Raw genomic sequence first — 18982 nt, forward strand, 5'->3', positions numbered from 1 at the left:
GGCTGAAAGAGAAACCTCGCCACCCGGCTACCGGGGGACGGTGGGCGCAGTGAGAAAATGAAGACCTCTGCGCCCCTCTAAATCCCCAGGAATTTCTCATTAAGCATAGGTCCCGGTCTGCTGAGGGCCCTCTGGGCCCTCACCCACCCCCCATGAGGGGTCTCCCTCTCTGGCAAGGAGAATGAAGCTCTCCACTCCACTTTGTGCTGGCTGCCGGCTACCAGGAGCTGTTATTCACCTTTTCTATTCTAACCAGCACAAGGGCTTTCTCCCAATCATGCTTTCAAAGCCCTCAGTACTTCCTCTTCTTTTCATTCAGTTTTTACATAAGTGTGTGTGTGTGTGTGTGTGTGTGTCTGTGTGTGTGTGTGTGTGTGTGGTGTCCCAAAAGAGAGAAAGGCATAATTGAATTTGACATTTTTTAATGGTCTCCTGAGATATTTTTGTCTGGCGGCACCAAAGCTGGAATGAAGCGGACTCTCATTTCAAAGAGTTTTTTTTTCTTTTTTTTCACACGTTGTTCATGAGTACAAGTAGGATTAATGAGGATTATGTATATGAGGAGAGGTAATGAGTTTTGATGAGAGTAGAGAGGATATTTAGCGTAAGATTTCAAAACATCCCAGTGAGTCGGGATTTGGCAGCATTAGCTCATGGCTTTTCCTGTTTTTTGTTTTGAAGTGACTTTCTCCTCATATTTTTCTGACAATATCTGGCCTGAATTTTCCAAAATAGTGGGCTGACTGGAATGACAGTGCCGTGTTTTTCACATCATAAAGAGCACAAATAAGTTTAAGAAAAAAAACATGCCGTTTGTTCTTCTGAAAGAGATGCTGTTGCCTCCCCTTTGTGGAGAACAGCTGCCGCTACAACCACAAAACATTCCCAAAAGCACATGCAGCGGACACTCACAAGCCACTTCATTAGGTACTGCAGTTCACGGAATATTTTTAGACCCTTCTATATAATAACTCCTCGAGATGATTGTGTGTGTGGGGAGGGGTCCTAGGGTCCTAGTATTTCAGCAGTTTATGAAAAACTGCTGAAATTTCCCCAACAACCGTGCCACATTAAAAGTCACCTAAATCCCCTTTTTTTCCCCCATTCTGATGCTCAGTTTGAACTTCAGCAGGTTTTCCTCATCATGTCTACGTGCTTAAATTCCCTGTGTTGCTTCTATAGGATTGGCTGACTAGATATTTGCACCAACAAGCACTTAAGAGGTACTTAATAAACTATTAGCTGAGTTTATTTAATGTGTCATCTGTTTATTTGGTTAGCCTTCCCAAAGTGTAACATAAATAACATAAATAAGATTATAAGAAACATACTTAGATATATTGAATACAGTATATCTTCGATTCATATAGAAAATGCTCTGTTGTTTCTAAAATGCATTTATGTAGCATCATTTCTGGGCTTGTTTATTCCTGTTTTAATCTTTTCATAGTCTTTTTATACTGTGCATAGATCATTTTATTGACCCATCAGGAGTCGCTCTGCTCAATTCCTGAGCCACTAATTTTGTGTGTATGTGCTGTTGATATCGATAGCGGACTTTTAATGCATGTAAATCCAAGCTATATAAAGTTAAAACATCTAATTATAATGTTTAAGAGTAAGCTGTCTCTTCAGAATTTCATTTTAGGACACCAGGAAACAAGAGTCCACTAATGTTTTCTGCTGGACGGCTCATCTGGTCACTGCAGTTCATCTATCAGCTGTGCGTGTTTGTGAGTCCATGGGGAGGTGTTGGAACGATCGACAGAGACTCATTACCTCGACTCTGTCAACATGTGCAGCGGGAGAAAAACTCCATATGGTTCCCTCGCTGACGGAGAGCCTGTGATGGACTTGAAGGGTGACCCTTCTGGGCTGGTGTCCATATCTGTGGTGAAAAGATGATTCAGCATCTGGGGCTGTTGGTCAGCACTGACTCAACTCCAGGTGCTGAGCTTTCTGACAGTTTTCATTCTTTAAAACGAAATGTTTCCTCTGGTGTGGTGTCCTCAGTTTGTCCTCAATGTGTGTTGCTGTTTGGGATGTTAACATAAAAGTTGTGCAGATAATTTATCATTTTGAAAGTGTAAATATTTGTTTTATCTACCTATTAATTGGTGATTGTAACAGGCGTTAAATGCTTGGGAGACAATAAAAACAATGGGAGAAAAGAAATCACGAAACATCAAAGTCAACCTCAAAGGACATTTTCTACTCTTTTTTTTTTTCAGGGAAAAAATTGGCAACTGTGAGGATGTAGTTACATGCACTATGTAGTATAGAGAATGGCTTTTGTTATCTAGTTAACACATATTAGCGTATGGCTTTCATCTGGGGTCATCATCAAACATGTTACAGACACTGTTTTAATTAGTGCTCACTGAGTTTTAACCCTGCAATCTTTTAATGGTCACCAGGGGGTGATGGCCGTGGTTGCTGAAAGACTTTCAAGGTTCAAAATTCTTTATTTGTCACATGCATAGTCATACAAGTACAACACACAGTGAAATGTGTTAATAAATAAATAAATAAGAGCACAGTCTGTGCTGAGCGGTTAGGAAGGCATCTGGACGTGGGCGCACCAACTGCTAACTTTGTGTCCTATAAAAGTCTCTGTGGGGAAAAAGGCCAGCTGCCAACATTTTCGTACTTAGTTGGTGGGCTTAGTCAATTGTTTCAAGTGATTTTGATTAAAGAGTTCAAGTGAAGTCCACCAAAGATTGTTGGTCATCTTTGGCAAATACTAAAACTCCAAGAATTGAAGCACATAGTGGTTCACTGGGGAATGAATACAGGACATTCTGGGCGTAAAGCAGATGTAATTTCCACTACACTACAGATCCACCACAGAACACAGGAAACCAACTACTGAATGACCTAAAAACTATCAATTACTCAGTCTTTATTGACTAACTTTGCATCCATTGTTAAAAAACAAAACAAAACACACACAACATATAAACCTTAATAATAATAATAATAATAATAATAATAATAAGTGGGATTAAGGAGGTCCTCGAAGTATTCCTTCCACCACCCGACAATTTTCTCAGTCGAAGTCAGCAGCGCTCCACCAGCACTATACACAGTGCAGGTAGAGCACTGCTTTCCCCTCCTGATACGCCTGACGGTTTGCCAGAACTAAAACGTACTAGTATCGATCCAATAACAATACTACTGTTGGTATCGATACTATCGACATTTGGATTGATCCGCCAACCTCTACTAAAATTATACTATATAAAAAATGTATAAAAGGTAGCATAAGCGAAAAATGTGGTTTGAAGTTTGAATACATCTTTTTTTTTTTTTTTGGCCTGTCCCGTTTGGTTCTTTAGCCATCAGAATTATTGTCTGAAGGCTAAGAAAGATGCCCAACGGATTTACCTTACCAAGTGGATCATCATGGCCTCGCCATATTGGTCCATTTGATTGACCTTTATTATTATTATACTGGGGGTTTTTTTATTTCATTTTCAGTTGGTACAGACGGGACAGACATGACTGGGGGATAGGAAAATGAGAAAGAAAGAAAAAAGAGAAGGAGAGAAAGACAAACAGAGGGGAAGAGGGACAGTGAGAAAAGGCACTTTAAAAAATCACCTGGATCACCTGTTGAGAGACAAAAAAACAGAAGAGAAAACAAGCAAAAATAAGAGCAACATAATAAACACAACACCATCACAATAATCTAGCTAACAGTAAATAACAGTAGATACTAAATGTTGATTGTTATTGTGCAGCACGCAAGATCGACAGCGCACAATGTGCTTTAAGGTAGCAGCCAAGAAAGGTATAGTTTGTGTCTGTGAACACCTGTGTGTACACCTGTGTGTACACCTGTGTGTACACCTGTGTGTACACCTGTGTTGCGGTTTGTTTCACACATCAAACATTCAGTAAACACAAATAAAAGTAAACAGCAATAAATTACAGGTAGTAAGCCTGATAAAAGACACTACTAACTCTTTTTTACATCTACACCTACACAGGTATTTTTGAATACGCAGCTTTTTCTATGCGTTTGGGCCTTTTGTCCACACGTAAACGGCGTTTCGAATCACCGAAAACTGAGATTTTTTAAAACTCCATTTTTGCGTTTATGTGTGGACGAGGAATACAGAGTTCATCATGCAACGTCAAAGGTGTGTGCCTTTTTTCACGTCACGCTGTGCGCCACGTTATTGTTTACATGAGATGAATTGCAGAATGGCATATAGAGACAAAATGTTACTGTTAATCTGACTATCTGCAGTTTTTAAACTCTTACATACACACACAGTTACGGTGTAACTGTTTTATGTGTAGTTGTTTTTTTTCCTGTGTATTAATATTCAACATTGCTATCAATTAACAACATTAATAACTGTGGAATACTGTTTGTCTGTGATTTGAACCGGGGGAACAAATTGTGGCAGGATCAGCCTGATATTATTTGTATCCCACTGTAACTTTACTGTATAAAGAAGTAACATCCCCAAAATATCAGGAGTAGTTAGTCATTACAAGAATGTGGGATACTGTTTGTCCGTGATCTGGAGAGCCCAGCTCGTGCTCCCAACGCAGGGAAAACCAATTCTGCAGGGGAGACCTACTTTGGCGCTTGTGCAGGTGAAGCAAAAGGGAAGATATGCGTCATCATATTTTCTAGTCTTTGGCTTGGAAAGAAGTTGGTTTGGAAACATATTTGGCGATGCTTCATTTCCTGCTTTCTGTTTCTGTGGGAGCCCTGTCAAAAACCATTATGCTAGCAGTGTCCAAGCATTCTTTTTTTATTTTTTCCATGCCGCGCCCCCCCACCGGATGGCTCTGTGGCCCACCTAGGGGGCGGGCCCCATACTTTGGGAACCTCTGTGCTGGAGGGTGTGGGGAGCCATAGCCCCGTCCCCCAGGGAATGAAGCAGCAGTTTGAATACTTCAAACTTGAATGTACAACACCTAAATTTAACAGAAGTTGCATAGCCTTAAAATGGGGAGACCAAGAACTAACTTGCACTTTAGCCTAATTGGCTTTCCTTAAAGAGGCACTGAAGAAGGACCTGGTTCCACTGGGGATTGAACCCAGGACCTTCTGCGTGTAAAGCGTAATACCCACTGCACTATGGAACTACCATGGGTATATGCCTTCCCCCCAAAACGAGAAGGCCGAACCCTTTGGGAACTTTGCATCCTATAGAAGTTCGCAGAGAAGAAATCTATCCTTTCCCTCCAGTGTGCATATACATCAATGACATAAACAAAATCTGAATGAGAACCAGCAGTCCTAAAGTCTAAACAGATGAACTCTATTTCTGTGTAGTTTTTGCTCATACTGAACACAAAGCTAGTACTCCATAGACTCATCTTTAGAACCAACTGGTACTTTTGTGTCAACACACTATATGCCACCAACTGGCCCATCATTTCAATGACTAATGAGAAAGAGTTCTTCACAGAAACTGCCGTCTTTGCATCACCAAGACACGCAAATTCCTATTTGATTTAATGAAACAATACTGAAAGCACTTGTACAAGATGAGCTCTGCTTCAACTGATATTGATTACACTTTAAACTCGATGGATGTGGTAGACATCTGAAACAGCATGGCTCTACTGGGGATTGAACCCAGGACCTTCTGCGTGTAAATCAGACGCGATGACCACTACACTATGAAACCACTACAGGTGACAAATCACTGAATGAATGGCCTTAAAAATGTGTACATGGCTCAATACACATAATTTAAAGGTGGTTTGGTCGTATTGAATAACACTTGAGGTCCTTGTTTTTTAATTAATGTGTAAGCACATTACACATCCTCGAGGAACAATCCTTTCCATCCAATATACATATCCACCAATGAAGTAAACAAAGACTGGATGCCTAAATAGAGTCCTAAAGTCCTAAAGCCTAAATAGATGGGCATTGATTTGTGTGTAGTTTTGGACACAAAGCTGGTGTTTCTAATGTTTAGAACAAACCAATATTTTGGACTGGAGAACATGTACAGGGAAAAGATTGTCAGTTGTACTAGGTCAAAGATACACCATTTGGTATTGTCTAAACCACTGGTTCCACTGGGGATTGAACCCAGGACCTTCTGCGTGTAAAGCAGACGTGATGACCACTACACTATGGAACCACACATGCTGGGCAGGTCATACTGCGTTACATACCACTGCCGTGCTACTGCATTCAAGGCTTCAAAATCGGACTTTACCAACAGTGCGCAGCATCCTCATAGCTTTATCTTTTATACTCTCTATGGTGGAGGTTATCTTATTTTCAACTATACAGATCACACAAAGCCAGTCATACACGTCAGGCTAGTTAGTCTGGAAGCAAGGAAGCAGACGTGACAATATAAAACCACCAGAGGAGAAAACAGTATACCTTTAACTGAAACAGTAACCTAGTTTGTAAGTCTGCCTTCTCTTTAACAGCCACTAGGGGGAAATGACTGCGATTGCAGAATGTTTTCAGGTCTTTAGAAGACTGTGGGAACATCTGCCTGCACAAGGACAACCTCACGTCTTTGTGTAGACACAGTGCTGGGCTTTAGCACCAACTTGCACTTTAGACGAGTGGGTTTGGAAACTTCATGAAACATATATGTCTTAACATATAATCAGACAGTAAATAATTTTCACATATAAAGCAGACATGATACCCACAACACTGTGGAACCACGACATATCCTGCCACCTAATGAATGACCAGTGAGCATGTGACAGATGAAGGTGGCCTGGTCTCATGATTAACGCTCATGTCTGATGTTAGGTGATGGCAGCAGGATGCACTATGGGAAACTTTGGATTATGGTATTATTTTGATATCAGTGCTCCATAATATGATTTTTTTTTAAGTCTTGAACAGGAGATTTTTTTCATGTTCCCACCCTGTGTTGGTGTAGGTCACATACACCCTTACATTGAAACAGGTGGCCTCTTTTAGCAGGAAAACACATCCTATCACAGACATCTGGGCTGTGGAGGGTCCATTAAAGGATGATACAGCCCCGCATTACACCTTCAGAGCTGCTATGGCTGGACAAAGGAGGCCTAAGTGATCTTAAGCAGGTGCTGATTGGTGTAACCTTTTATTACACTCTGCTGCACGTTAATGTGGCAAGAGGATCGTATGTTTCTGTGAGCACTTGTCTAAAAAAAACAGAGATCTGATTTCTGTCAGTGACCTGCCCACAGCCGTTTTCCTTGGCCCCTGGGACAAATTAGCAGCCAGGCCGAGTGGTGGAGCCACATCTAACCTTCTTATTAGATCCATGAGATAGATAGTCCCATGCAGGCCAGGACAGCTGACAGCTGGGTTCAGCTGGGGTCAGAGGTCATGGATTGGCAGCAGTGGGGGAGTGAAGTGGAATCTGAAACAACAGGAAGAAACACACACACACACAGTTCCGGGAGGGAGACAGTCGTGGGCCTCCGGATCTCTCTTTCTCGCTCAGTCAGTTCACTAAAATCTCATATTTGAAATCAAGAGGCTTTGCTCTGTGTGTGTGTGTGTGTGTGTGTGTGTGTGTGTGTGTGTGTGTGTGTGTGTGTGGTTCACAGGAATCTAATGTTGTGTAATTTGTAATTTGTTTCTCTCCTTTATAAAGGAGGTGGGGGGGGGGGGTTGAATCCTGTCATAAAATTTGCTTTTTTAATGATAAAATATTATTACAGGTTGATACATAGTCTGATTTTCCTGATATGCTTGTTTATGTCTGTACCCTTGTGTGCTCTGTATGTCAGTAACGACTTTGGTTCTACTGAAGGAATCATTTGAATAAAAAGTATCCATAACGAAAAGGTTCCAGTGGCGATTGAACACGGGCAGAATAAATGGTATAACAATATACTTTTGTGGGCTAACTGTGAAACACGCAGTTAATTAAATGCACAAACGTAATTTTAAAGCAACTAAATTTTGTGTGTTAAGTATTACATTTTGGATAAAGGTTTGTGTGTAACTGATATAAAGAGGGCAAGAAGGGTTTAAACATATTTGTATAGTTCAAAACCTACGGAGATATAGTAAACATTAAACAGAGATTGGGTTGGTTGGTTTGGCCTTACTTTGTGCACAGGTAAAAGTTGCTCATATAGTCATGATCTCATCCGGGATCTGACACTGTTTAGTCGCTTTAGTCACTTAAGACCTCTTTTCTGCGTTGGTGAAACTGTGTGAGCTCTGAGTGTTGGATCCGTCAACACTGGGCGCTGTTTTGCTGCCCCCTGGTGGATTTCCGAAGTCTTTACACTTTTTGTTTGTTTTGTTTCAATGATCATAAAGAAATTTGTTCTGAGGTGATAATTAAAAACATGTATAATGTGATGCTTGTTAGGAAAATATGAATAATTCTTATAGCAAGCACAAAGGTGCATGTGCGTGCACACACATACACACACACATATTCAGTATTGAATACACTCCTATACTTTTAAGTTGAAGCAGTCAGTAAGATTGTGAGATTTCTGTCTTTGATTTTTGTAATATTTTGTATAAAAACCTTTTAGTGACAGATTTGATCGACTTGGACATGGATGACATTTGTGTTGTATGAGTCTGTGGAAAGATGTTGTTCCAGGTTAATGAATGTACTTGTTGAGATCACAGCATCCACTTTTTATTCTCTAAAAACATTAGTAGAGTACTGTCCAAAAATCCTGAATCACTCTTCATTTCTTTGTATTTTGCTTTTGCAGAACCAAACTTTATTATAATATTTTATCTATAATACTGATCAAACAAATAAAATTGTATTTAATTATTATGTAATAACAATGCTTTATTTAAACTGATATCTATAATACTATTTATTGCATCCCATATGAAAATGTTGCGTGTTTGTTAATGTTTATGACCTTTATTGGGAAGCTGCCATTTTTCACTTCTATGCTTGGTAGGTTCTCGGGGCCAAATCCAACTCATTTCAGTTACAGGCTAACACTGCAGTTTGCTCAGGTCTATACTGAGCTTCTGTTTCTCTGCTCCAGCCATAGAGTACGTATGAGATGGACACAACCACAGTAAGCAACTAAAATGTATCTTTGTTTATTATGTCTTTTGTCACTTTTTGCCAAAATCTTACTTACAGATGGTAAACTCAACTGTAATGGTGCCAGGCTGTGACTTATTTTTCATCCTTTAACTGCCTCTGTGGTAACAGCCTTTGTCCTGATTGTCCAGGTCACCAGACGTTACGGGTAGAAAAGCAGGAAGACATTGCATGACTTCCTGCGAGATAACGGCTGCATACACACGTCTTTGTGTCTCTTTAGAATGCCTCGTAGCGAGACTATGCAGTGGTGAGACTATGCTCAGAGTCCATGCTTGATGGATGTTTGGTGCATGGACTCTGAGAACTCACTGCTGTTGACCTGCGATATCACTGTTTAATTTGACTGTTCAAAGCAGGCCACAGGGAGATGCTCCAGTGTTTCTAACTGGCTCTCTGCCACTGGGTCTGACGGAAACACCAAGAACACTGCTGCCTGTTGTAACTTCTCACAGGACAAGCTTACTCTAGCAATGTATCCTTTTTGACTCAAATCTTGACAGTAATCTAAAAAATCATCATGCAGTCACATTTAATGAGACTTGAAACTCAAGAATGAGGCCATAAACTCATCAAGAAAAGTCATAAATTAAGTTAGCAAAAGGATGTTTTCCCATAGACTTCTATACAATCTAACTTCTAACTTCTAAATAAGTCACCCCCTACTGGCTATTAAGAAGAATTCATGGTTTTCCTTCACCTTCCATCTCTTATGCACCGACTACTGATAAAGCCAGGGGTTAAAGTGGACTGGAACAGTTTTCCAGCACCATCAGTTAATGAGTAATCAAATCTGTTAAAAAGTTTTATATATAAAACTTTTTTTATATAAAAGTTTTATAAAATAATAAAATAATGTCATCCCACAGGTTCTTACAACCTCAATGTATCCTTTTTTTTTTCGATATCACCATGATGTGTTCATGCTGCTGATGTCAATAAAGTTGTCGCCAGACTTCAGCATCTGAGGGCTCTGGCTAGCATGTCAAACCATGAGTCAGTGTAAATGGAATAACATTCATAATTGGCAGGTAATTTCAAAAGTTTCAAACAGCTCAACAAATATCATCAAATACAACCTAAAGTTTGCAGCACAATGTGCGTGCGAGGTAAACCCTACTCAAAATTATTGATTCATATTTATTGAAAATGAAAAATTACTTTTAAGTGCACATGTAATTAAAAATTCCAATAAAAAAAATAAAGGGGTATGTTAGCTGCCCCATACATCCCAATCTACTCAATGTCTTTCTTTTCAGGGTAAGCAGTACCCTGGTAAGCAGGTCAGCAGCCATCAAGTTGCGTGTTATTACTGAGGACTTCCATTCAGCAAAATTCTTCCCTTTTAGGAGCAAGTTTTCCAAATCTGAAGGGAGATATTCTGAAAAGACTGACCAGATCCTCTCATCATTTTCTTTTATACTAGCATCTAATCTATCATGTAGCAGGGTGTTGAATTTCCAGAATCAAAGAGTAACACTAGTTGGAGAAACTTTGATCCAACTATGTAGATAAACTTTCTGGAGATTAGAAGGAGCTTATAAATATTCCACTAGGTTCCCTGGAGATAAATGTCCAGAACCTGGAAATTAATTTCCACTCCCAGAAGCAGTGAAAATATGTTCCCTAATCAAAAAGCACTAAAAAAAAATAGAGGAATTTATCTTGTGCAAAACAACAGGAGTGATATGCAATCTGTGAAAAATTTTATAAAGAGTCTTTTTCAGTCTGATGAAGGGGGATTTGATCAGCCTGATTACTGCCAGACCTGATCACTTAAAATTAAATAGAGCCTGTCTTATAAAGTAAAGATCGCTAAAAGAGTTCAAAGAGGGACACAACAACTTAAGACCAGTCGAGAAATAAAGTCACTGACATCTATCAGTCTGGGAAGGGTCACGAAGCCAGTTCTAAGATTTCGGGATTCCAATGAACCGCAGTGAGAGCCATTATCCACAAATGGAGAAAACCTGGAACAATTCTGAATCTTCCCTAGTGTCCAGCCTACCAAAATTACTCCAATGTTTCATTCAGGAGGTCACAAAAGACCCCAGAGCAACATCTAAAGTACTGCAGGCCTTGCTTTCCTCAGTTAAGGTCAGAGTTGATGATTCAAGGATGAGATGGCATCGATGGGAGAGTTCAAGGAGGAAACCACTGCCTATCAAAAGGAACACAAAGGCTCATCTCACATTTGCCAAAAAGATCTTGATGTTCCTCAAGACTTTTGGGAAAATTTTCTGCGGACTGATGAGATAAAAGCTGAACTTTTAGTAAGGGTTAAGTCCCATTACATCTGGCGTACAACTAACACGACCTTTCATAAAACGATCATAACAATAGTGAATCATGGTGGTGGTAGTTTGATCGCCTGGGGCTCCTTTGCTGATTCAAGAACTGGACGACTTGCGGTTATTGATCAACCAGCTCTACCAGAAAATCCTCCAGGAGAATGTCCAGCCATTACTGTGCTCTGAAGCTCAAGCTGACTTGGGTTATGTAGCAGGACAGTGATCCAAAACACACCACTAAGTCCACCTCTGAATGACTGAAAGAAAAAAAAAAACAACAAAATGAAGGTTTTCAAGTGGAGTGGCCTGGTCAAAGTCTGGACTTAAATCAGATTGTGATGCTTGGGTATGACCTTAATCAGGCTCGAAAACCCTCCAGCGTTGCTGAATTAAAATAATTCTGCAAAAAGAGAGTGGGCCATCTATTATTAAAGTTTGGTTGAGGATCTGAAACATGTAACAAATATGCAAAAATAATAATATGTTGTCTTATAATAATAAGAGGGAGAGACTAAATGCTTCTGCACCACATTGTATGTATTTAGTAATTTCATCCCAGACTTTGATACTAAAGTATGCATTAAAAAACATTTTTTCAATCTTCCCAGAGGCCCAACATTGGCAGAGGACAGCCACCCTTTGAGCCCACCCCGTCAGCTGTCAGAGTATGCAGGCAGTAATGTCAGCAAAAAAAAGGAGGGAGGAAGAGGGGGAAATACAGAGATCCCTCCCTCTGCTGTACAGGAAGAACAAAGTCCTGTGCTCAGCCCTGCAGGAAAAAAAGAAAAGGAAGGGCATTTGTTTTATTGTAAACACACAATTTCTCAACAATTACTTCATGAGCCTCATATCCCGAAACTTCGATTGCAGATCCCAGTTGAGAGCAGAAAAAAATCCACCGAACAGAATGAAGAGAGTGGAGATAGGCAGACAAAATGCTCCTGATACAGACATCTAACTTTTCCTTGTGAAAAATTAGATGTCTGTATCTGTCAATGACTGCCAGCGAGGTGAAAAGCAAGCCTGGCTAAGTTTAATTGGCCTATACTGGCACAAGTACAAAAGTATCGAAACAAAAAGTAAAGGAGTCGGGTTGGGGTTTCAGATGCTATCAGCGTGGACAAGAATATCTGTTATTTTATAAATAAAAGAAAGAAAAGGTCAATTATGAGCATCACTCCCCATACAAATCTATCCAGCTTGTATACTGGTTCAAGTTCTGTTCCTTGAGCTTCAGATTTCAAGGCCAATACTGAAAGAAGTTAAAAGCAGGTGAAACCCATTAAACCTAAAGAAGCTCATTCGGGTCAGCTGACGTGTTTGGAAAAAACTGCGATGACTGTGTGAACTCTTTTATTAGCAGAACAGAAACCACAGAGTCTTTCAGCTGAGTCATGTGAAGGCAGGGAAAATAAATATCTGTAACACACTAAATTACTCATCACTATTAATCTGCATGTATAGTGAAACTTGAAAACCTCGTGGTGCTCTGCAGGAGAAGCACCCACTCTGGTTGATGCATGATGAACTGCAAATCCTTTACATAAGAGATGATACGTTTAATAAGGGGGAAAAAGTGAAGGGAAAGTCTAACAGTCAATCAAATGAAAAAAACAAGAAGAGAAGTTCAAAGGGAAACCATATCATGGCACAGATAAGAACTCATAGGGTGGAAAAATGTGCAGACCCATCGGTTTGATTCTTAACAGTGTATCTTAATTACGTGTATACCGTTTTCATAGTTCCCGCTCATTGCACTCATATCTAGCACTAGTTTTTGTGGTTTGTTTTCAGAGAATTAACTACTAAAACTGTACTTTTGATAACTCACCAAGCACCAACCAGCAGACACACAAAGTCTGAACTAGCATTTAGTTTTTATTAAGAAGGTGGTGGAGACCAGTAAATATTGGACTTATTCTCACTGACTACTATATTAGACACACATTGCTAGTATGCCGTAAGACCTTCTTTTCCCTTCAGAGTTGTCCTAATTTCTAATGGCATAGATTCAACAAGTTTTAATATTCATAAGAGATTTTGGTCCAGCATCACACAGTTGCTGCAGATTTGTTGGCTGCACATCCATAACTTGGATCTCCTGCTCCACCACATCTGAAAGGTGCTCTAGTAGGTTGTAGGTTGTGGTGTTTAAATGATGCTCAGCTGGTACTTAAAAACATAAAACGACCCAAGAAAATGTTTGCATCATCATTGATGAGTCTGTTTGAATTGTAGCCTCGGTTTCCTGTTTTTAGCTGACAGCAGAGGCATCCAGTGTGGTCTTTTGCAGCTGCACCCTGTTTGCTTCAAGGTTCGATTGTGTTGTGTGTTCAGAGATGCTCTTCTGCAAACCTGTGTTTGTAACAAGTGGTTATTTGAGTTACTGTTGTCTTCTTTGCCTTCAGCTTAAGGGAGTCTGACCATTCTCATCTGAACTCTGGCATCAAGAAAGCATTTTCATCCAGACAACTGCTGATCCATTCTCTGTAAGCCCTACAGATGATTGTGTGGGAAAATCCCAGTAGACCATTCCATTTAGCACCAACAACCATGTGACATTCAAAATCAGTCAAATCACCTTTCTTCATTATTTTTTTTAGCTCTATTTGAATGTCAGGAGGTCATCCTGACCATGTTTACATTTCTAAATGTTCTGACCTTCTGCCATATTAATGGCTGATTAGATATTCACATTCAAACTGGTGTACCAAATGAGGTAGCCAGAGAGTTTACATCAATTGACTTTAAATGATTATATAATTTTTCCGTGTACATCCTGCTCCATGAGCTGGAGAGAACTTGGCTGGAAGAATATTATTAGATACTTCAAGACACCATATCAAGAGAGATATAAAGGTGCTCATATGCCATGCTGGAGACAATGTGGCTCGACTGTTGCTAATCATTTCCATGTCTTTTGGGACTGTCCCAGGTTAAAAGATTTCTGGATGGGTGTCCAGGCCTCCTTAAGCGCAGTCTTTAACGCTCAAATACCTCTAGATTTTAAGGTTCTATACATGGGTCTGGTCCCTTTTCTGGAACGTAGGAGTGAGATTAAGTTGGTGCAATTACTCTTGGTGGCAAGTAAGAAAACAGTTACACGAAGATGTTAAGCCCAGTTCAGCCTACCCTGGATGACTGGTTTGGGATCACTTTAGAGATATTTAGAATGGAAAAACTGACATATCAGTTAAGAAATCAAATTGTTCCAAATTTGGAACAAGTGGATCGTATTCATTACCCCCACAAGAGCTGACTTTACTTGATCTCAGTGGTACTTGTACCTTTGTAACCTACTTATCTAACTGTTGACCATTGTTAATTCATTTATTTTATTTACTTATTTTTCTACTTTTTTTTCTCCATGGCAGCAGAACGGGCAACCCCCCAGTTAATGATTATAGTTCCATATAATTTGTTCTACCTTTATGTAATATGAATCCCCTCCTAGAGAACATGTGAACCTTTTAGAACTTTATTTATCAGGCTATTCTCCTAGTAATATCCATTAGAGGATAATATGCACCTGTCGATCACTGTGTTTGTCATTTGCTTCTCCAGGATTAACTCCAAAAACCTGGAAGGACTCTGTTTTCATGTCATTCACATATTGCTATGTTGATAGATTTTTCTATCAACATAACACAGAGCACACAGAAAATATTTCTGTGTAACTGTGTCATCTAGTAACTGTTTGATAACAGGCTTTTGTATTAAATTGGTTCTCATCTCTCTCTAACTCTCTGAAATACCCCCAAGGAAGGTAGTGTGAGGATATAATGACAGAGGCATGTAAAATCAGCCAAACAAACAAATATTTTACTCCCTATTCATATAAGCAAATCAAAATAATGATTAAATGACAGCTACGGACACCACAGTGGTGTCATAGCTGCCATAGGAATTCCCCTTTGGGATAAAAACAAGAAGTATATCTTACTAGTAAGTTGCTGTTTAAAATTTGTCTAATTTGTAGTTTAGTTTATGTTTTGTTTGATAATGTCACTATCATATATAATACATGACATCTCTGTCTGCTAATAGTGTTCAACTCCTCCTACATGATCATGAGTTAAGCAAACAAACTTGGCACACAGATACATCTAAGTACATCTACTAAAGGTTCTCATCTACCATATCACATATTGTAGCGTTATTGCATTGCCTAGCAACCAACTACCAATCGTGTATGAGTTTATGCACCCACAATATCTTATAAATGCACAGTAGCATTTTCATTTCACGAGAGTGGCATCTAATCTATATCCACAAAAGCTGACGTACGCATTGTTACTTCGTAATGCCATCGAATTGCCCAGCAACCACTTAGCAACAGACTAAAACGACAGTGGAGGAGGATCTCAGCAGTGCGTGGAATCCACAAAAATGTACTAATTCCTCTAATTCATCATAGTACATACAGCACAAACAGACCAAACCATACTGTATTGTGACATCGTAATAGTAAAATATTATGTAGTGCTTTACAGTTGTGAAATTGGCTACAGGTTAGCAACATTTAGCACTAATATAACTTGTCAAAAATAATCACAGAACATTTTAAATGCAGGACTGAGACTAATGAAATAGTTTTTCTCATTTAAGATGGACAAAATAACAGAAGCACAAAATCCTTCTGATGATTCAATTTCAATGAACTGTAACCGTGTGTATATTAATTCCAGTCTTTTTGAATCACTGAATCATTTTTCCATGTCTTGCATCTACTGAGTTCATGGGTGTATTAAATGAGTATTGACAACTTTTTCACACTTTAAATCATTTGCAAACGGAAGCTCTGACTCATAAAGCACCTGAACCTGCAATGATGCAGCGGTGGAAAGTCCGGGAAGCGGAGACTGACCGTGAAACCGAGTTGAGTCACGCCAACAGCGGCTCGCCGGGAGTTGCGCGACCGTGCCGATCCGCGGCGCTATTCTGCGCTGCGCAAACCCCTTAGCAGGCCCTGTCCTTTCTGCCCGTCTCTCCCCTCGCCTTTCTCCTGTCTGTCTCTACAAGTCTGTTTTTCTTTCTCAGCAGACCACTCCTGCCAAGATCGAGGCAGAAAAGCAAAACGCATCCTAAATCGTCCGGGTTTCCCCCTCCCTCTCAAACGGAAAGAGGAGCTCACACCAAGTGTGTGTGACGGCAGAAAGCGTACATTAATCTGACTCTTCTTTGTTCTGCTGGCTCAGAAATGATCTTATCGGACTAAAGGGTGTATTTATTTAACATCAATAGTTGACCCACCCACTGTTTTTTTGACAGAGGAGGGGTTGCGAGTGCTTTTTTGCGGCATGTCGGTTGTAAATGCCGTTTCTCACATCGCCACCCGGTGACTGTGGAGAGGTGTGTGTATGTGTGTGTCTTTGTGGTGGTGGGGGGGGGTATTTTTTCGTTTACACCTGAAACAATCCCCCGACCATCCTCCGTGTCCCCAGTCACACATCCTCCCCACAAATCTTGAAATCTGGAGATTTCCTCAGCCATAAAAAACAAACACACCACGGCAGAAATCTCGTATGTCTCCCCGGCCGAGTGAACTGCAGTTGTTTTCAGCTCTCAACCCCTCCGTGTGACAGAGAAGAAAAGCCTTCCCTTCAGACGTGCACACAAAAAGAAAAACTGGAAGCAAAGCAGCACGGTCGACGGTTAAAGTGCCATTAAATGTTGTGGTTTTTGCTGTCAAGACGTACGTTTGACACACACACACACACACACACCAGAGGATAAGAGAGCCTCAGTCCCCCTCCTGTCGTGGCAGAAACGCTCATAAGACAGTGACTTTGGGAGGCACAACATGTTAAAGAAAATGTTACTGCCGTGACAAGACCCAAAGCAGCCTGCAGAAACCCCATCAGAGCACGGCAGAGGTGCGCTTTGTGGTTCAGTTTCTCCGTGACTGGGTGAACTTTATATCGAACATATATTAACACTTTGTGGCCTGTTTTTTTTCCCTCCTCTCAGGCTGGAGGACTCCATTTTGAAGGGACCGGGTGTGCAGCCAGAGAGACTACACAGCAACTCGTCTCAGGAAAGGAAACCCTTCTGTTTTTCCGGGTAGACTGCTGCACCATTTCACAGCCTCTCAGACGTGGTGGTGGACATTTTTGTTGATTTATTTATTTTTATTACTACTCGTCTTATCTCCAGGAGCATGTGAGCTTGCCCTCACATGCGGGGGTTGTGGTGGTGGTGGTGGTGATGAAGAAGATGTCAGTTGTTGGCACAAGTTTGGCATATGGCATGTCATTGATGAAGGCAGCCCGCTTTGGGTTAATAATTGATGCTTGTAATTAAGAAGAGGGGCGGGGCGATTTTTTCTGAAGGTGTCGCGTGGTCGTCCGGTGCGTTTTTTTGTTTTGTTTTGTTATGGGGTTTTTTGATGGCTGACAGCTCAGATTTTTCTCCTCTCTTTGTGTCTTTTTATATATCTTTATTCTTAAGGAGAAATTTACGGCCCCCTTCTGTGCTCCATGCTTTGGACCGGCTGGGGAGGGAGGCAGTGGTGACGACTGGCAGTGCGCACAGTAGAGATACTGACTTTCAAGGGGCAAGGCAGAGTCTGCGGGCAGGAAATAACCATGCAACAGAGCAAACATCCATAGACTGAGGAGGTGAGGGGGGGATTATAAAGTTGTAGTTATCACAAAGCAAAGGGGGAGTGTCGCTGGAGGAGCACAACACGCCTGAATTTCTATTCCGGGGGCCGCTGGACCAGGCTTTTTAGCGCATGTTGAGAGGAGGAGGAGGGAGGAGGAGGTGGAGGGAGGCTGTGGAGGGGGGGTAGAGAGTGAGTACGTTTCACAGGATCCAGGCCTAGTAGTATTGCCGCTGGGACTCTCCTCATCCGCTTTCAAAAAATTGGAAATTGACACATTTAAACGCCAAAATGAGCGGGGCGGGGGTCATTTTTGCGCTGGCCGACAGTGGAATGGTAAGATTCTCGCGACACATCCCGTGTCATGTGGCGTTTTCTGCGTGATTTTGCTGTTTGATGCACATAGCCTGCATCTGTCGGAGGGAAGCCCGTGGAAGTGTGTGTGAGTGTGTGTTCGTGAACTTGTTGTGTGTGTCGTGGTCTTCGCATGTTATGTATGTATGTGTCTTGTCTCTCGTGCATTCACTGAGCCACTGGAGAGCAGCGAACGACACGAGACACACACACTCATGCAGCTGCACACAGACATACAAAAACACACAGATATATGTAGATGCAAACGCGCACACGCCTTTTGGGCACGCGCACGAACGGGTCCATTTTAATTCGCGTTTTCAGCGCTGGCGCGTGAACGCGGGCTTGATTTTCTTTTTATTAATTATTTTTTCCCCCAACACGACGGGATGTGATAATGTCACCGGGTTTATTGATACTGTAGCCATGCGTGCGAGTTTACAGGCTGACCTTATCGCGCTTGATGTCATTTTCATCATATCGCGATAACATTCCTAAAAGGATTTTGCAGCTCGACGGCGGTGTTTGCGCAGAATCCCCTCTTACAATGACACGTTATTATTTCGACCTTCCCGTCGTCAGTGAGTCTGTTTACGGTTTTTTTTTGGGTTTTTTTTTTCAAATTTTGACACCACGGGAAGGCAGGCTGTGTTGTCTTTTGCGGATCTCGCCTCTGTGAGCTGTGCCCTTCC

The 18982-nt window shown here is 41.0% G+C and overlaps 1 protein-coding gene and 2 non-coding genes across 7 annotated transcripts in view; 1 reads left to right on the top strand and 2 right to left on the bottom strand.

Moving 5' to 3' along the window:
• Positions 1-5584: 5584 nt before the first annotated feature.
• trnav-uac (transfer RNA valine (anticodon UAC)) lies at positions 5585-5657 on the bottom strand. The gene has a single exon. It is a non-coding gene; the product is annotated as a tRNA-Val (tRNA).
• Positions 5658-6049: 392 nt separating this feature from the next.
• On the bottom strand, positions 6050-6122 carry trnav-uac (transfer RNA valine (anticodon UAC)). Its single transcript has one exon. It is a non-coding gene; the product is annotated as a tRNA-Val (tRNA).
• Positions 6123-17114: 10992 nt separating this feature from the next.
• The window catches only part of nsd1b (nuclear receptor binding SET domain protein 1b), a 33735-nt gene continuing 31867 nt past the window's right edge, over positions 17115-18982 (top strand). The window contains exons 1-2 of one of the 5 annotated variants that reach the window (XM_084940779.1): positions 17115-17208; positions 17303-17395. Coding sequence is in view for 2 of the 5 variants with exons in the window: in XM_084940776.1 (XP_084796902.1) it covers positions 18754-18871 (118 nt within the window). In the remaining 3 variants the exon portion in view is untranslated. The other 4 variants (XM_084940780.1, XM_084940778.1, XM_084940777.1 and 1 more) reach the window with 4 other exon arrangements.

This window comes from Perissodus microlepis, chromosome 10 (genome assembly GCF_051167445.1).
Source record: "Perissodus microlepis isolate ML-2025 ecotype Zambia chromosome 10, ASM5116744v1, whole genome shotgun sequence".
NCBI lineage: Eukaryota > Metazoa > Chordata > Actinopteri > Cichliformes > Cichlidae > Perissodus > Perissodus microlepis.